The 19,659-nt window shown below is 39.4% G+C and overlaps 1 protein-coding gene across 1 annotated transcript; it reads left to right on the top strand.

Moving 5' to 3' along the window:
* The first annotated feature begins 532 nt into the window (after positions 1-532).
* Positions 533-19,272, top strand: Znf449 (zinc finger protein 449). Its single transcript, XM_026382319.2, has 5 exons — positions 533-566; positions 3,017-3,460; positions 5,125-5,326; positions 15,193-15,306; positions 15,667-19,272. The coding sequence occupies exons 2-5, from the start codon at positions 3,107-3,109 to the stop codon at positions 16,548-16,550; spliced, it is 1,554 nt and encodes a 517-aa protein (XP_026238104.1). The 5' UTR covers positions 533-566; positions 3,017-3,106; the 3' UTR covers positions 16,551-19,272.
* Positions 19,273-19,659: the final 387 nt, after the last annotated feature.

The raw sequence follows: 19,659 nt of genomic DNA, 5'->3' as shown, positions 1-19,659 counted from the left end.
GTCTTCAAGAGAAGGAAACTAGGAAGCAAACCCAAGGTCCCTGTGACTAGCGGGCAGATGGCCAGAGTCGGAATCCCCAAGAAAGCTTATTAAAATGCGAATCCTTAAGCTCATAGAAGACCCAATGCGTTAATATCAGGTTGCGCAGAGAAATCTGTATTTTTAACTAGCTTTTCTAAAAAAAAAAAAAAAAAAATCCTTCCACACACAGTTTTGAGACTCACTTAGCAGGCCATGACAGATTAAAGAGATGTTCCAGACCCGCTCTGGTTAGATTACTCTAAGGCTGTTGGTTGAAAAGCCCTCACTTTGTCACAACCCCCGAGCTCGCCTCGCCCAACCCCCAGGGACCAAGAAGCGATAGACCGGAAATGGGAACAATTCCAAAGCAGCTTGAAGCTAGGAAGCCCGGGAGAGTCCCAGCTCCTCCCACGTCAGCATCCTTCTGGGCCCGGAGCGCGGCGGGCGACGTGAGGCCTACCGGGAAATGTAGTCCACAGCGCGGCTCCGCGCCTGCGTCCTGGGCAGTTGCCGGTGAGCTTGGGAGAGCCTTGGGCGCTGAGGCGGTGAGTCCCGGAGCGGCCAGAGGGCGTGGTCGTCCCTGGGGCGCGGGCGCGGGTAGCGGGGTTCCCTTCGCCTGCCTGGGCTAAGCGAACTGGCAAATTTCAGATGTGCCTCGGGCGGCAGCCGCTGGAGCAGCGAGGGGCGGCGGGCCCCTGACGGACCAGGGACCCCGCCGCCGCTCCCTGCAACCCGGCCAGGCCTTCCTGGGATTCCTCACGGGCTGGGAGTGCCCCTCTGGGCGGCGGGACCTCGTCGCCCAGGAGCGCTCGGAGACCGCGCCCGTGACACCAGCATCCGATTTTAAACCAGCTTTTAGACTTTTCAGGGACATGTCACTCGTGCCGTTCCTCAAGTGCCCCCTTTTCTCACATCGGTTTACTCGTAGGCCGTGTGAAGGCGGGTTCACGACACGGAGATTTGGGAGGAAAAAACAGCCCCCAGTGCAGTTAACTTTTAACTGGGAAGGACAGATGGAAGGAAACAAGGAAACCCGGAGGGTCACTTCCCTGGTAGACGTGGTGGAAGGTTTTGGGTCAGTGAGGGGAGGGCTGGCCAGCTGTGAGGCTGGAGCGGATTAACTGGTAGGTCCACGGCCAAAAAAATCGCAGTTCCTGGATGCCCTCCAGCAACGGTTAGATGCCTAGGCTCTGGAAGGTAGAAGCTTCCTAGGAAGGAGTCATGACCAGCAATAAACTTATTGAGCCCTTTCCTTGTGCCAGGCATGCTGCTCTTCGCTTTCCTTGCAGTTGGATCCGGGTGGGATATTTTATAAAGTTAATGCTATGATTATGCATGTATTGTACACAGAGGCATTGAGTGTCAGGGTCACACAGCTAGTAGGTTATTACTTCTAACTCCATCTGCCACTAAAATTCAGGCCACCATCATGATAAAGGGTGATAATAGGAACAGAGTTTCAATTCTGGTTAATGGAATGGGGAAAAAGTCCTGAGTGTTCTTTTTCTTGAATTCCCGCCAGAGAGCTGGCTCAGCAAATGCAGAGGACCCATACATAGTACATGGGCAGGTACATCTGAAACCTGTGGAGACATGTAGGTGACCACCTCGGTGACCTCAAGAATTATGCTAAGAATACTTTGATTTTTTGTTGTTGATCACCCTTTATTTTATTTGCTTATACGAATTGCTGAGAAAGCCAGTGCCTCACACATGCTAGGCAAGTGCTCTACCACTGAGCCACAACCCTAGCCCCACTCTGATTTTTTTTTTTAGACTTCTTAAAAGCAGAAGACTATGGGTTTAACATCATGGACATTTTCTCTTGGCACTTACCATGTGACTTTGGACAACTTAATTTAATTTCCCCTAAGCCTCAAACCTCTGTTCCTTAATCTGCATTCCTGGGATAATACTAATAGGGAATGCCTAAGATTGAGTGAGGGTTAACTAAATTAATACATGCAGGATGCTTAGAACAGTATCTGGCATATAGCATGAACTTGATATATGTCCTTCATTATAAGTGAAGAGCAAATTCCTGTTGAGCTGCCATATAGCAGTGTATTTTTCACAAAGGGGAGCCATTTGGAATACTACTGAAAAATGAGGATCTTAGTGATATAGGCTGAACTGAACATACCTTGAATGGAGAAGAATGAGGGGTCAATGATTGGCTGCCCTTGAAAAGTGTGATTTTGCTTAAATTCACTTTGATCAAAGGCTATTAAGTGGTACTTAAACCCTGATGGTGAAAGTTATTCAAAAGTATTGTTCTGGGTTTTTTTCTGTACTGGGAATTTTAACCCAGGAATTCTCTAGAGCTGAGCTATATCCCCAGCCCTTTTTATTTATTTATTTATTTATTTTTTTGAGACCAGTTCTGGTTAAGTTGCTGAGGCTAGATTCAGACATTCAATCCTCCTGCCCTAGCCTCACAAGTCACTGGGATTACAGGCAGGCATGACTCAGAAATATTGTTAATATTCCTCCCACATTTCCTTGGAGACCTCCATATATTCAGAAACACATGATACTTGGATTAGACAAGGAATAGGGTTAAATGCCAACAGATCTTTAGGGGCATATTTAAAGCTAGAGTTCTTAGCCTTGGGATGGTAGAATTCAAAAGCAGAGCTGTTCAATAGAATTTTTGGCAGTGATATTTATTGAGCACTTGAAGTTTTTGTTACTGTGACTAAGAAACTAAAATTTTAATTAAACCTAAAGTGTCACATGGGACTATAGGCTACCATATTAGACAGAACAACTCTAGAGGGTATATGAATAAACTGAGATCCTAGAAACTTTTTAAATGTTCTCAGAAGTGGATATGTATGTATTTTTTTCAGACGGCAAGTCCTCAGATTCTCAAAACCACTAGAAAGATAACAAAGTGATCATGTAGGTCTTTGATAAAGATAAATAAAGACAGTGAGTATGTCCTCTTGTAACCATTGCTGTTTCTCTTTTCTCATTTTTTCCCTGTCTTCAGCTATAGGTGTTTTCCCCTGATTATTACACAGAACAAACTGAAATCCGAGACCTCAGGTCCCAGATAAACTCTAATCTTCTGAAAGAGGCAATGGCTGTGGCCCTGGGTTGTGCAATCCAGGCCTCCTTGAATCAGGGCTCTGTGCTGCAAGAGTATGACACTGACTGTGAAGTGTTCCGCCAGCGCTTCAGGCAATTCCAGTACACAGAGGCAGCAGGGCCTCATGAAGCTTTCAACAAACTCTGGGAGCTTTGCTGTCAGTGGCTGAAGCCAAAGATGCGGTCTAAAGAGCAAATACTGGAGCTGCTGGTGTTGGAGCAATTCCTAACTATACTGCCCACGGAGATAGAGACCTGGGTGAGGGAACATTGCCCAGAGAATAGAGAAAGAGTTGTGTCACTGATAGAAGATTTACAGAGAGAACTTGAGATACCAGAGCAGCAGGTGAGAAAAGAGTATGGGGTCTTTGTTGTTAGATCAAAAGAAGTACTGAGGCAACTGGATCTAGACCAGACATTTTGTCTGTGTACCATTCTCTAGCCTTGACACTTCTCTCAGATGTCTTTTTGTTTTTCCTTTTTGCTAGAAAGAGTATCAAGTCAGTGGTTCTCAAACTGGCCCGACCCTACCCATTTCTGTAACACATATTTTATAATATCTCTTTATTATCCATAAATGAAACTTACACATAACAAAGTACCTATCTGTAACAACCAAATGCTTTTATGTATTGTTCCATGACCTACAGGTCAATTCTGACCTTGGCCTGTTTCTGTGTACATTGTGAGCTAATAATGACTTTTACATTTTTAAAGTGTTTTTTTTTAAAGAGGAAGAAGAAGAAATAAGAAAGTAAACATAGTCGAAAAGCCTAAAATATTTACTATCCAGCTCTTTACAAAAATAGCTTGTTGACCCTGAAGACAGTAGAATGTAGAAAGCATATAAAGGAAAATGAACACAGTATATTAGTTACTAATACACATATCTGTAGAAATATGTTTGCTTGACTTTACAAGAAGATATCATGAAATTGTCAGATGCCTATCTCTCTTCTTAGAATTGTTATAGTGCCACAGCCAATATTCAGACTAATACAGCTCAAGTACTATGCACTGTGGCTGCTTGTCAGATGATTTCCCTAAGTGGCAAACAAGTCTTTGTAAATTGGAACAAGTAATGTAATCTTCCTTTGATTTGCACAGTAATGCATTCGTAGGAAATCCAAGTCATCCTAAAATATGGAAAAATTGTATCTTTTCAACAGGATATTGATGCTGGGAGGTGCTCTTCAACTATATGAATGTTTGAGGGGGAACTGCACAGTTGGTAGGGACCTGAAACAACTCTTGCTTTGTGAGCAATGCCCCCATCTCAGGTCCACTAAATCCCAGTAGACAGCAACAGCCAGCATATGTTGAATACTCCACAGGGGCAGTGGAACTGCCCTGGGTTCAGAAGTATCACATGATGCCTGTGTTTTGGGAGCACAGGGCTGAGGGGAAGATGTTTTTCCAGCGGGATGTTGGGGTGCTGGGTCCCCTGTGGGGCAAGGCTCGCAGGAGCTGTTGGCTTCAGGGCACAAAGAAGTCTGAACAGGAAGCTTCTAAAGGTTTCTGCTTCCCCAGACTAGAATGCGGTAGTGGTTTCCCTTCCCTTCTGTCTTCTTAGTTTTGTTTACCATACAAGATTTTGCCTTCAAGTGCTCTGGACTGCCCCTGCCCAGCACAAGAGCCATGAGCCATGTATGGCTCTTGAGCACTTGAAATGTGGTCAGTGCTGGTTGAGACCTGCTGTGGGTGTAAACTACATAGCCCATGCAGAAGCTGTGACGGGGAGAGGAGGTAGTACTTGGTAATTGTTTGGATTGATTACATGCTGCAATCCTGATGGTTTGCATATGTCGCTTTAAATCTGACGGGCTATTAAGATTGAGGACTCCCTGGTTCCTTTTTTACATTGTGTCCTATGACCACTGGAACATTTTAAACTACACATGTGGCTCTCATTTGACTGCTAGTCAGCAATACTTTGCTTTAGAATGAGGTTAAACTAACTTCACTTCTTATGGATAACTCTAAACTGATGGGTTCTGGCATTTCCCCCAGGTCGATATGCATGACATGCTCTTGGAAGAACTGGCTCCTGTAGGAACTGTACCCATGCCAAACATGCACCTGGAGACATCTGCGCTCCAGGGAATAGGACCTGTCCAGGAGGCTCCCGTGACAGGGGCCTGGATCCCACAGGCAGGGCCTCAGGAGCTGAACTATGGTGCTGCTGGGGAATGCCAGCCCTTTCTGGATCCTGGTAAGGCGAGGTTTTCTTTCTGCTCTTTTGTGTCTGACCGAGCGAGCGCACAAGAGCTCTCAAAGGTTGGGGTTGCTGGGAAACATGAATTCCCCGGTGGAAATGGACCACTTGGATGAAAAGGAGGGGAAGGAAGAGGAGATGTCTCTCTGGGAACAGCAGGGGAAAATGCATTTTGGGTACAGTGGCACGGGGAACAGGCGAAAGTAACCACCCTTCTCATGAGTAAGCAGTCACTCAGCCCCAGCAGCACCTGGGGTACAGGTTTAACAAGGTCTCTGAGCAAAGTGCTGCACACACCACCCTTTGAGAACCACGGCCCTGGACACAAATGGGTGCGTGCTAGCAGGAGAAAAGGCCAGGTGGAGAAAGGCAGCGGGACTTGATGCCTGGGTGTTCCTGTTTCCCTTCCCTTTGCCATTTCCTTACATTGCTACCCACGCCCTGTCCCAGCCCTCCCCTCCCCCACTGAAGCTTGGGCCCAAGTGTGGTGGGAGTCCTCTCCCTTTCCCCAGCAGCTCAGCGTCACCATGTTGGCACACCAAGACACTGTGTAGTCCTGAGAGCACCAAAGAGCCCTGCAGATGAAAATGGGTGGAGAACGGTCCATGTTGCAAAACAGAAATGTGGGATGCCCCCATCACTAGCACTGGGCCAGGGCTTAGCAACTGTGTCCCCTTCCACTTCTCCACATTTATTCCCACAATCAACATTCTGAGCACCGTGAAGAGCCAGGCATCTTGCTGGACCCTGTGACTAGACAGTCCACGAGGAGGCAGGAAAGCAGCCCCAGCTGTCCCGGCACCCACTTCTGGTGGACAGTCCAGATATGTTGGATATGTGATGGGAACGTGTGTGTGTTGGAGGGCTTAGGATGCTGGCAGAGCACACAGCAGGCGCCCTTGCCATCATTAGGCTGAGGGAAGACCTCTGGAGGAGGGGGATCTGGGGTAGTACTCTAGGATGGATTGGAGTCAGCCATTGAGTGGTGGGAGTGAGGAGGGGGAGCCTTGGCAGAAGGGCTGCAAGTGCAGAGGCCCCGGGGCAGAGAGAAGACCTGCTGCTACACTCTGAGGGGTGGGCAGAAGTAGAGAAGCAGGGGTAGAAATTGAAGAAGCTGGAGAAAGAAGCAGTGTCCTGAGTCATGAAAAACTTTTTCTTGTGTTTGAGGAATCAAAATTTAATATCAAGCAGGCATCGTGTTTTAGGCCTGTAATCCCAGCCTGTAATCTCAGAGACTGAGGCAGGAGGAGTGCAAGTTTGAGGCAGTCTCAGCAACGTAGTGAGGCCCTAAGCAATTTAGTGAGACCCTGTCTCAAAATAGAAAATAAAAAAGTGCTGGGAATTTTGCTCAGTGGTTAAACACCCCTCTGTTCAATCACTGGCGTCCCCCCAAAAGATTTAATATCAAGGCTTTGGGGAATGTTTGAAAGTTTTCAAATATCATCAGAGTGATATAGGCAGACTTACATTTTAGGAGATCACTCTGGCTACAGTACTAGTGAGATCCAGTGGAAATGGGGACACCTTTGGGAGGTTGTTGAAATCCTCCAGGTGGGAGAGAAGTTTTCTGAACCATGGGTGTATTGGTGATGATGGAGTGAAAAGGGGTAATTCAAAAGATATTTAGCAGGTATGAAATATAGGACTTGGTGGGGTGTCAGTGATGAACCAAAAGGTATGAAGGATGGCATCCAGATTGTAATGTTATTTACTGACATGGAGAACACAGATAAGGATCAAATTTGGTGGGTCAAGGTGAGTTTAGATTTGAACATATGGATCTAGGATACTTGTGGATTTCGTTTGCTTTTTCTTTTGGTACCAGCGATTGAACCCAGGGGCACTTAACCACTGAGGCACATTCCTAGGCCTTTTAGTTCAGTTTTATTTTTTAATTTGAAACAGAGTTTTTAAGTTGCTTAGGGCCTTGTTAGCTGCTGGGGCTGACTTTGAACTTGCAATCCTCCTGCCTGTGCCTCCTAAACCACTGGGATTACAGGCATTCACCACTGCACCTGACACATATTTTTTAAATAATGCTGACCAGGAGAGGAAAACCCTGAAATACATTTTCTTATTGTGGTCATTGCAGAACTATATGATGTCATCATTTATATCCCAGTCTTTATGTTACCTTCATTTAAAAGTCTGCTAAATAATTATTTCAAAAATCTGTGTATATGTATGTGTGCTTGCCACAAATAGTAGAGTTTCATTAGTCCTATCAAATTATAGCTCTTTTAATATACACATTCTGATTCTATATGTTAATTTGCTTCTTTTATCAATATTACAGGTTCAAAGATCACAGAGCAGCAGTATTCATCATGGTGTAAAGCACATGAAAATTCAGTGTGCTTAACAAAAGATAGGTATAGTTAGTTAATCAAGTAAGAAATACAAATTTGGAAGAGGGGAAGTATCCTGTTTTCCCTGTTTAAAGTATATAATACACTTTGCAAAATGATGTAAGACTTCTTCCTCCATTATTTAAAGGTTACTTAAGTATTTAAACATCTTGATGTATTGCATGAAGCAGATCCTATTGGAGATGGAGTGAAAAGCACAAGATACTGGCTAAGTGAAGAATGAATTTAAAAGTAATGGAAGAAATCAATTGAGTTTATGTTAAAGTTTGCAATATATTCTCTGTCAGCAAAATATTAGGATGGTTTAATTATATGAAATGTGTGTGTGCACACAAGTATTTTGGTCATTTAATGATATTTTTTTATAACTGAAAGCACACACACGTTCATTGCAAAATAAAAAAAGAACTTAAAGGAAAAATTCAGAGTGATCTAAGGAAGACATAAACAAAAAAAATCCATCATTAAATAGAAGCCAGACACTCTAAATCTTACAGGTGGGTAATGCTATTAGAATGTCTATAGTCAGAAAGAAAAGAGGCAAGGAGGCACTGGTCCTAAAAGCATGAAGAGTATCATGCCAACTCTATCTTTGGAGAATGTGGAATTCAAAATTATTACACCAAAATTGGAACATATTTTCAATTATCAAACCTTTGGGGTTTTTTTAACTTTATTTTAATTTTTATGTGGTGCCGAGGATCCAGCCAAGCATCCTGCATGTGCTAGGAGAGTGCTGAGCCACAAATCCAGCCCCAAAACTTTGGGTTTTTGTTTCAATCAATACATTTTCGTTTGGAATACATGTGAGATGTCAAAGATCACATCCTTTTGGTGATGAAGGTTATGAGAGATGAAAATTTAAACATGAAACCCATACTATCTGGAAAGCATCAGAACATTCTTGTCACTTAAATCTCTCCAGATTATCCTATTATATAAAATAGTTAACTGTAAGCTAATATCTAACCCAAAACTATATTAATAATATTTCACAGTGTAGTGGAACCTTTATGACAGATTTTGCTAATGGAGCTTGATAAAGTCTTTCCCTGAGTATAGGACTTGAAGAGCATTCTTCAGTAATCACCTTTTTAGTTAACCTGTGGTTGCTTTTTCCTTCTTTGTATTATTTAGCTTTTGTTTCAAAATAAATTTTTCTGCCCCCCCAATTTTAGCAACATAAGGAAAAAGCATTTATCACAGTTTCTGAGAGTCAGGACTTTGGCAGTTGTTTATTGGATGTTTCTGGCTCAGTGTGTCTTTTATAATTTTAATCAAGTGTCAGCAGGGCCTGGCAGGCAGCTTCAATTCCTTGCTAAGAGAGCTTCTTCAGAGGCTACCTGAGCATCAGCATGACAGGACAACAGGCTCCCCCCCCCCCAGTAGATGATCCAAGAGAAAACAAGGGGCATGCCTTAGCATCTTTGGTAACCTAGTCACACACCAGCTTTTCTACCACATTCTCTTTATTAGAAGGGAGTCACTAAGGGCTGGGGTTGTGGCTTTGTGGCTCAGCGGTAGAGCGCTTGCCTTGCATGTGTGAAGCACTGGGTTTGATCCTCAGCACCACATATAAATAAATAAATAAGTAAACAAACAAACAAATAGAATGAAGATATTGTGTCAAAAAAATGAAGGGAGGCACTAAGTTAAACCCACCAGCCCACACCCCACAATTAAGTGTTAAGTGAAGGAAAGGAAAAATCCTACCTCTGGAATGGAAGAATATCAAAGAATTTGGGAGCATGTTTTAAAATGATCATGTTTTCTTATATTTAAGACTCTTACCATTTTCAACTAATTTTATAGGGTGTGAGGTAGGAGTCCAACAGATACTTTATTTGCATGTGGATAGCAAGGTGTCTCAGCATTATTTGTTGAAAAGGCTATACTTTCTGCATTGAATGTCTTTGAAACTATTGTTAAAAATCAGTTGATTGGAGGTATATGGGCTTATTGCTGGATGCATTATTTCTATCCTGCTGATTCATATGTCTATTCTCATGGATGTACCAGACTGTCCTGATTATTATTGCTTTGTGGTAAATTTTGAAATCTGAAAATGCAAGAATTCAACTTTGTTCTTATTTTTCAAGACATTCTGAATTTGTTGTAATTTCATCAGTTTCTACATAGAAGTCAATTAGGATGCTTTTAGGGATTGTATTAGATGTGGATCAATTTGAAGAGTATTACCAATGTTAACAATATTAGATTTTGTGATGCATGAGCCTAAGATGCTTTTCTATTTATTCAGATTTTCTCTGATAGCTTTCAACAATGTTTTATAGGTTTTGTTTTTGTTTTTGGTACTGGGGATTTAACCCAGGGGCACTTTGCCCAATGAACTACATCTTCAGCCCATTTTATGTTTTATTTTGAGACAGGGTCTTGCTAAATTGATGAAGGTCTCACTAAATAGCCCAGGCCAGCCTTGAATTTGTAATCCTCCTGTCTTACCCCTTCCAAGATGCTAGGATTATAGGCATGTGTGTCACCACACCCAGCTGTAGTTTATAAAGTATAAGATTTGTATTAATTTTTTTCCTAAATATTTTATTCTTGTTAATGTTATTGTTGGTGCAATTGTTTTCTTAATTTTATTTTTGGATTGTTTGTAGAAAGTATATAGAATTACAATTGATTTTTCTATATTGATGTTGTATCCTACAAATTACTGAACTTGCTTATTATTTCTTAGTAGATTCTTAAGAACTTTCTATGTACAGAACCATGTCATCTGTGAAAAGAAACAGTTTTACTTCCTGAGATTCAATCTAAATCTGTTTGTTTTTGTTTTTTGTTTTTTGCCTAGTTGCCCTTGTCAGAACCTTAGTAGAATGTTGAATAAAATGGTGAGAGTTCACATCTTTGCCTTTTTTCCTGCTTGCAGGAGAAATTTAATTTTTCACAATTACTTATGATTTTAGCTGTGGATCTTTCATAGATACTTTTTATCAGGATGAGGAAATTGCCTTCTATTTGTTGTTTGAGTTTTTTTAAAAATCAGGAAACAGTATAAATTTTGCTTGATTATTTTTTTCTGTAGGTATTGAAATGAACGTGATTTTTTATTTGATATTCTACTGTAATGTTATATTAATTTTTAATGATAAATCATCTTTGCATTCCTGGAATAAATACCTGGTGTATAATTCTTATTATGTATTGCTAGATTCATTTTACTAACATTTTGTTGAAGATCTTTACCCCCAGATACTGGTCTATAGTTTCCTTTTCTTGTCCTGTCTTAATAAGATTTTTTTTTTTTTTTTGTCACAGCAATAAGGGCCTCATAGCATGAGTTAGAAAGTCTTTCCTCCTCGGGGCTGGGGATGTGGCTCAAGCAGTAGCGCACTTGTCTGGCATGCGTGCGGCCCGGTTCGATCCTCAGCACCACATACAAACAACGATATTGTGTCCACCGAGAACTAAAAAATAAATATTAAGAATTCTCTCTCTCTCTCTCTCTCTCTCTCTCTCTCTCTCTCTCTCTCTCTCTCTCTCTCCCTCCCTCCCTCCCTCCCTCTCTCTCTCTCTCTCCCCTCTCTCACTCTCTCTTTAAAAAAAAAAAAAAGAAAGTCTTTCCTCCTCTTCTTTTTTTTTTTTTTTAGTTAAGGGGAGATGGTGCTGAGGATTGAACCCAGGACCTTGCATATGCAAGGCAAAGGCTCTGCTTCTGAGCTACATCCCCAGCCCTCCTCTGCTTTTTTTTTTTTAAGTATTTGAAGAATTGCAGTTTTTTTTTCTGTTTTTACTTATACTTTCTTTTTTAAAAATATCTTTATTGATTTTTATGTGGTACTGAGAATCAAACTCAGTGTCTCACACGTGTGAGACGGGCACTCTACCAAATGAGCTACAGCCCCAGCCCTCTTTTTTTAAATATTTATTTTTTAATTGTAGTTGGACACAATACCTTCATTTTATCTATTTTTATGTGGTGCTGAGGATTGAACCCAGGGCCTTGCATGTGCTAGGTGAGCAACTCTACCACTGAGCCACAACCCAGCCCTTTTTGCTTGTACATTCAATGTCATATTTGTAGAACTGTTGTCTAAATCAAGGTCATGAAGATTTTAACTTATACTCCTTCTCTTATGTATTTATATCTTACCTTGATCCATTTAAAGTAAATATTTTAAACGGGGAACCAATATCATTCTTTTGCACATGGATATCCTGTTGTCCTAGCACCATTTATTGAGGAGACTACTCTCTCTATATTGAATTTTCTTAGCACCTTTATAAAAATCCATTGATTATAGCCGGGTGGGGTGGCACATGCCCTTATTTATTATCTGATTTATTTTCATACATTTGTTTATAGTATTCCTTTATAATTCTTTTGTAAGGTTAGTGGTAGTGTTACCTCTTTCATTTCTGATTGTAGTAATTTGAGTTATCTCTGAACATGTTTTTATGGTATAGCATCTTATGTGTCCTGGAGAATTTTCTGTTTGCACTTATGAAGAATGTATATTCTGCTATTATTGGGTGGAGTGTTCTATGCATGTTTGCCATGTTTAACTTATGATATTTTCTTTGTCTTCTATAGTTAATCAGATTTTCTATCCATTAATACAGGAGTTATTGAAATGTCCAACTTCTATACTATAGAATTGTGTATTCTTCTATTTCTTTCATTTTTTTTTTGCTTCATGTATTTTGGTACTGTGTATTTAACTGCATATGTGTTTATAACTGTTTTCTCTTTCTGATTGATCGTTTTATCATAAAATGATCCTCTTTAGTAGCATTTCTTGTTTTAATATCTGTTTAGTCATCTTGTGGATGTTATTTACAGGATATGTATTTTTCCATCCTTTACTTTCAATCTTTTTTTTTTTTTTTTTTTTTTGGTGGCACTGGGGATTGAACCCAGGGGCCCCTTACCAATAAGTTATATTCCCAACCTTTTTATTTTTTTTTAAATTTGAAACAGGATCTCACTAAGTCACTGAGGATCTCTCTAAATTGCCAAGGCTGGCCTTGATATTGAGATCCTCCTGCCTCAGCTTCCCCAGTTGCTGTGATTGTAGGCATGTGCCACTGCGCCTGGCTTCTTTCTTTCTTTCTTTTTTTCATTTGTTCCTGTGGATTTTAGTAATCAATTGGAATCATCCAGACCAATACAACTTTGCTCTCACCCACCTCACTTGTGCTATTATTGACAAATACATTACATTTCTATATATGTAGAACTTATTTAAAAAAATATTTTAAAAGAAAGAAGCAGAATTTTTTATTTATAATTTTTCTCATTACATACTTACCTTTTTTGTACTATTTTTTCATTTGGATTCTGTGGTCACTTGCCCAGATGAGGAACTTCCTTAGTGTTTTTTTTCAACTCTCTGTCTATAGATTATATGATATATATTACATAAAACATAATATAATTTATAATATATATATATATATATATATATTTGATAAGTCTGTTAGAATTGAATTCTGTTTTGTTTCTCAGGAATATCTTTATTGCATTTTATAGTGCTGGGGATCAAATCCAGGGCTTCACACATGCCAGGCAAGCACTCTACTACTGAACTATATCCCCAGCCCTTGCATATTCATTTTTGAAAGATAGCTTTGTTAGTTGTAAGATTCTTGATTGCCTGTTTTTATAGTACTGTGGATTGAACCCAGGGATCATTTGCCACTGAGCTTCATCCCTAGCTTTTTTTAGAGACAGACTCTCACTAAGTTAATTAATGCCTCAGTAAAGTTCTGAGGCTGGCCTTGAACTTGTGACCTCCTGCCTCAGCCTCCCATGTTGCTGGGATTATATGAATGCACCACCATGCCCAGCATACAGTTTTTATTTTTCTCTGAGTACTTTGAATATGTCAACCTCACTGCCTTCTAGCCTCTGTTGTTTTCTGATGAGAACTCAACTTTTAAGCCCTTCATGTAACTGATGAATCATTTTTCTCTTCCTGTCTTTTACGGTTTTATCCTTTTGTGTAAATTTTAGATCTTTATTTTATCTGTGGATCTATTTCCTTGTGTTTTTTCTATGTGAAATTCATTCTGCTACCAAATAAGTAGAGGCCTCCATATGACCTGAAGAGCCTGGATGGCTTTGTGTGTGATAGACATAATGTTTGTTTCTTGTGCCTATTTGCTGCATGCCCTCCAGTGACACAGATTTCTTGTTTTGTAATACTTGAAATTTTTCTTGGGATGTGAAATCTTTTTTTTTTTCAAGAAATCACTTAGAATCATCAGTGTGTTCCTTCCTGGATATGCACATTAATGTTTTTCAATGTTTGAGATCATTTTTTCTTGTAATATATTTTGCTGCCCTAATATCTATCATTCCAGAGAGACTGTGCATAGCTAAGGATGTGCTCCAGGAAGAGTGATGTCAGGTTAATATTGCTTAATAATACTTAGTATTGCAGGGGGATAGACTTCACTAAAATTACCCAGTCATTTGATAATAAATAAGCAAATAACAATGAAAGACCTTGGGGAGTGGTATAGAGTTGCTACAGTATATTATATAAAATGTCCAGTACCAACAAAAATTTATGAGACATGCATGTTGATACAAAACTATTGGGGCAGGGGAAATCAGGCAACAGAGTCCATTTATGAGAGTGACTAGAGATCATATTTATCAGAAAAACACTTCAAAGTAACCATTATGACTGTATTCTAAGAACTTGAGAAAACCACAATTAAATAAAGGAAGTTATGATGACAATATTATATCTCATAGAGATTAGCAATAAAGAGATAGAAATTAGAAAAATCAAATGGAAATTTTAGAGTTGAAAAATATAAAAGCTGTATTTGTTGGCTTTCCATTACTGTAACAAATACCTGAGATAATCAACTTTTTGGAGATTTCAGCATGATCAAAGCTTTTGGGCCTATGGCCAGGCAGCACATATGGTGCAGAATACATGGTGGAACAACTGTTCACTTCATGGCCAGGAATAAAAAAGAAAGGGGAAGAGACCAGGGTTCCACAATTCCTCTCAAGGGCACACCTCCCAATAACTTAAAATTTCCTACTGGGTCCTGCACCTTTAATTTCTACCACCTCCCAACAGCATCTAGCTGGGGACCAAACCTTTAACACATGGACCTCTTGGAGACACATATAAAATCTCAGAAAAAAAAAAAAAAAGCTCGGGGATGTAACTCAGTGGTAAAGTGCCCCTGGATTCAATTCCTGGTTACTGCTCCTCCACCAAAAAATAGACATAGAAGTAATTTAGTGCACTGATGTCAGCACACAGATTGTTCATTTACCTCCCATAGATTAGAGAACCTCCTTGAAGTGAGCACAAAAGAATGTTTCCATTTTTCTTTTGTTCTTATCATAAAAAAAAAAAAAACTTCCTATGACTCCAGATGAAGTAGTCTTAACCGAGGAGGAAGTAGATATCAAGAGGCCCTGTGTCCAAGAAATCAGCCCAAATTCTGGAACAACCAATGATGAATCAAACTATCATGCTTTCCTTCTTTGACCAGGATATCCATTACCAAAGCTTGATGTGACCTTCCCACTGGAGCATAGAGAAGAGCCATGGGTGAAAGAATTACAGGATTCCAAAGAAATGAAACAATTACTTGATTCTAAGATAGGTAAGTAAATGTTCATTAATGTACTAGGGAAGAAGGGAAAGAAAATTTCAACTTAATTGGGGTAAAGAGCTAGGAATTCTATTTAGGAATTTCTGTATTTCTGTTAATGGTTTAATATGACTCTTTTTTTTTTAAGAGAGAGAGAGGAGAGAGAGAGAATTTTGTAATATTTATTTTTTAGTTCTCGGTGGACACAACATCCTTGTTTGTATGTGGGGCTGAGGATTGAACCTGGGCCGCACACATGCCAGGCGAGCGGGCTACCACTTGAGCCACATCCCCAGCCCAACTATTTTCCTTCAGTTTTTTTCCCTCTCTTGGAACACGATAACATTGGCAATTTTCCATCTCTTCTCTTAGGTTTTGAGATTGGGTTAGAAAATGAAGAAGATGCTTCAAAACAGAAAAAAATGGAGAATATGTATCCATTTGTTGTAACATTAGAGGGGAATGCTCTACATGGTCCCATTTTGCAAAAAGACTATGTACAGTTAGAAAATCAGTGGGAACCACCCCCAGAGGATTTACAGACAGATTTAGCAAAACTTGTAGAACATCAGAACCCCACTCTAGGAGAGACACCCGAGAGTTCCAACCTGGAAGAACCTCTCAACCCTAGGCCTCAGAAGAAAAAGAGTCCAGGAGAGAAACCTCACCGATGTCCGCAGTGTGGAAAATGTTTTGCTCGGAAGTCACAACTTACTGGACACCAGCGAATTCATTCAGGAGAGGAACCTCACAAATGTCCTGAATGTGGCAAAAGATTCCTCCGTAGTTCAGACCTTTATAGGCACCAACGGCTTCATACAGGAGAGAGACCTTATGAATGTACTGTATGTAAGAAGCGGTTCACTCGGCGGTCACACCTTATCGGGCACCAGAGAACACATTCTGAAGAAGAAACATATAAATGCCTGGAGTGTGGAAAAAGTTTCTGTCATGGATCAAGTCTCAAAAGACATCTGAAAACTCACACAGGTGAAAAACCTCATAGATGTCATAGCTGTGGGAAGAGTTTTAGTCGACTGACAGCACTTACTTTGCACCAGAGAACGCATACTGAAGAGAGACCTTTTAAATGTAATTATTGTGGAAAAAGCTTTAGACAGAGACCAAGCCTCGTTATTCATTTAAGAATTCATACAGGGGAGAAGCCATACAAATGTAGTCATTGTTCTAAAAGCTTCAGACAGAGAGCAGGTCTTATTATGCACCAAGTTACTCACTTTAGAGGACTTCTTTAAGAATTGTTAAGAGAAATAGGTCCTGTAGAGATTAATATTAGCTCAAAAAAGTCATAATTTGGAAGAAGCTCTTTGAACTTATAAGAACAGCATTTTTTTTTTTTTTGCGGGGGGTCGAGGAGGCTATTTTTTAAACCCATCTTCCAAGGCATATAAGTTCTAGAGTATCCACCTATTCTTGCAGCTATCCTAGATTTGATTTATTCTGTCTTTTTTAAATTACAATGGAAAACTTTGTGTTCTGCCGGGGCAACCATATCATAAGTGTAAGCATATAAAGGATGATTATCCTTTTAGGGGTAGGGTCAATATAATGGATAACCATGTGTAGATGACATATCTGTAATAGAATACTTATTCTGCTGTGTAATTATTAAAGTTGACTACATAAGCTCAGAGCTTTAGATATGCCCCAGGTGCAAGAAGGGAGACAATGGATTTTGTCAAACAATAAAAAGTGTAAGGAACACAAGGATGAAGGGGAATATTATTTGCCTCATAAAAATAGGGTTACTTCTATTGAAATTTCTATGTTTAAGAAAATCAAGATTGTAATCTTTACTTTTGAATTTGCCAAGTTTACTGGTTTGCTTAGTTGGAAGTCTATGGTGATGGTGCTTAGAGAGGATTATTGATTTGGTAATTAAGCTATAGATCTGGAAGAATTAACTTGACAGGTGAAGTTGTACAAGTAGAATGGATTTTCTTTCATTTGACTAGAGAACCAATATTAATGGATTTTTTGCTCTCCTTTGATATTCACTTATGTGTCTTTCAGTGCTTTTGAAATTTTACCCATTTTTAAAATTCAGTGTCTCCATAAGTATGTGTCATGGCACACTTAATTCTGCAAGATATGTTGCAAGTAAGTTTGGAAACTGCTTCCTGCTGTTTCTCCTTCTTAGATTCATAATGCATATCAGCATATGAAAATCTCAGAGAGGTCCTCTACTAAAGGAGGATAAAGCACCTCTTTGGGCTTAACATTTTCTAAACTTATTGACCCCAGAACCTTTTTCATATACACCTAGTAATAACTTTTGAACCAGTATTTTGCAAATATCCCTTGGAACACACTGCCTTAAATAACTATTTCTATAGCTATCAGTGTAGTCCTGTTGATCCCAAGTTAGTAATCTCCATTTATTTCAAGGGTATTATGGAAATTTCTTCAAAGATATACATCTTTTGTATAATATACAAAACATACAGCACATCATTTTAAGGAGGTGGGGATCACTAATTCGGATAATTGCCCAGTGATTCTAAACCTCTTTGAATTTTACTCATAATTACACACACACACACACACACACACACACACCACAGTAGCATATACACACAGACCCACACACACATCAAATTAAGGAATTGAGGGTCACTCATTCAGATTAATTGTGAATTGCCCAGTGATTCTCAACCTCCTTGAATTTTACTTATAATCTTATAATTACACATACACACACAGTTATTACTTATATAAACATTTTCATATAATCATGGTAACAACGCCAATTCTCATAGCGAGGGAAGAAATCTTATCAGTTAAAGCTTATCATTGAGCCTAATTCCTTGTTATCAGATACAAGAAATAGGACATTCAAGCATTGTCCCTTTATGAAGATATCCAGTCATCCTTTCCTTAAACTATAACTAGGGAAAGTATATCTCTTCTATTGCATTGAAATTCTTGGAAGTGATAAGTATTTGGGGGGTATCTACTATGTGCCTAACTAGTCCTGTTCTAGGCTTAATGGAGCTAGTAAAGAAATATAATTCATGGATCAGGCTCATAAAGAGTTTATAATATCTGTAATTAAACAAGTGTTGGGAAATAAATGGACAACAATGCAAGAGAGTCTATAATTAAGTGCCAAATCATATTAAGTGCCAGAGCCAGGATGTCTTTAATTCTTAACATCCAGGTCCCTGTATGATGCTGCTATAAGTCTGGGGTTAAATTGAGATCCCAGTAGCAATAAACATGTAACATGGGAGGAGTATGAATGTAGAGATGAAAAATTCAGAATGTAATGGCTTCTTTTTTCTCTCTTGTGGAATTGCATTCAAACCAGAACAGTGCCTTAGAATGGATGTGCCCAACTGCTCTGTATTTATACGCTATTTTAATAAAGTGGAAACGTATATGCTCTCCCTGCTTCTCTTGCATCAAGTAATTGTTTGAACAACCTAGAGCTGCTTCTCTGAATAGTGGAAACAAGCACCACTATCCCCATCCCAAGCTGGATTAATTTTTCTCTTCACAAAGTGCTATAATTATGCATTCTTTTTAGCATTTAATACAGTCAATTTTAGCTGGTAGGCTTAGTTGCAATCATAGTATGATATGCCTCTTATCCCTCATATATATCAGAAACACAAATTACTTGATTTTTACAGGGTAGAGAACACCTTTGAACATCTCTTTGTTACAGTGCCCTGTTTACAGTAAGCATTAGTATTTGTGGCATTGAATTGAGAAGCTTGTGAAATAGTTCTTGGAAGCAGATTACACAGTTAGATGTGCTTAATTAGGGCACATACAGTACCTACCTCCTAACTGTTATGAAGGACAAAAATCAGTACCCACTTCATAAGTACTATAAAGATTAAAGGAAATATATTTTGTTCAAGTCTTAAAAGTATAAGCTTTTAATAAATATCCAGCATATTGTATTTGCATTCTTTGTTGTTTAATAATAAAAGCATTTCACTCTATGGATTTTCTTCTTAAGTGTGGCTTTGGTCATATTCCATCATTTTAAAAGATTTTTAAATTTTGATATTGGGGATTGAATCCAGGGGCATGCTACACTGAGCTATGTCCTCAGCTATTTTTATTTTTAGATGGGGTCTTTCCAAATTGCCAAGCCTGGCCTTGAACTTGTAATCCTCCTGCCTCAGCCTCCCAAGTCACTGAGATTACAGGCTTGTGGCACCACCTTACCCAGCTTCAAATAGAATGTTTTGATTGATGATTTCAAAGTTGTTGTTTCAATTTTTATTATAATTCCCTTTAACCCAAGAGCTATACAGTGTTGTCATTTTCCTTTTGCTTTTTGGTTTGATTGTATTATGACTAGAAAACATATTTCATTCCATTTCTTCT

Source organism: Urocitellus parryii, chromosome X, assembly GCF_045843805.1.
Source record: "Urocitellus parryii isolate mUroPar1 chromosome X, mUroPar1.hap1, whole genome shotgun sequence".
In the NCBI taxonomy this organism is placed as follows: Eukaryota; Metazoa; Chordata; class Mammalia; order Rodentia; family Sciuridae; genus Urocitellus; species Urocitellus parryii.
This window is presented reverse-complemented; position numbering and strand designations above follow the sequence as displayed.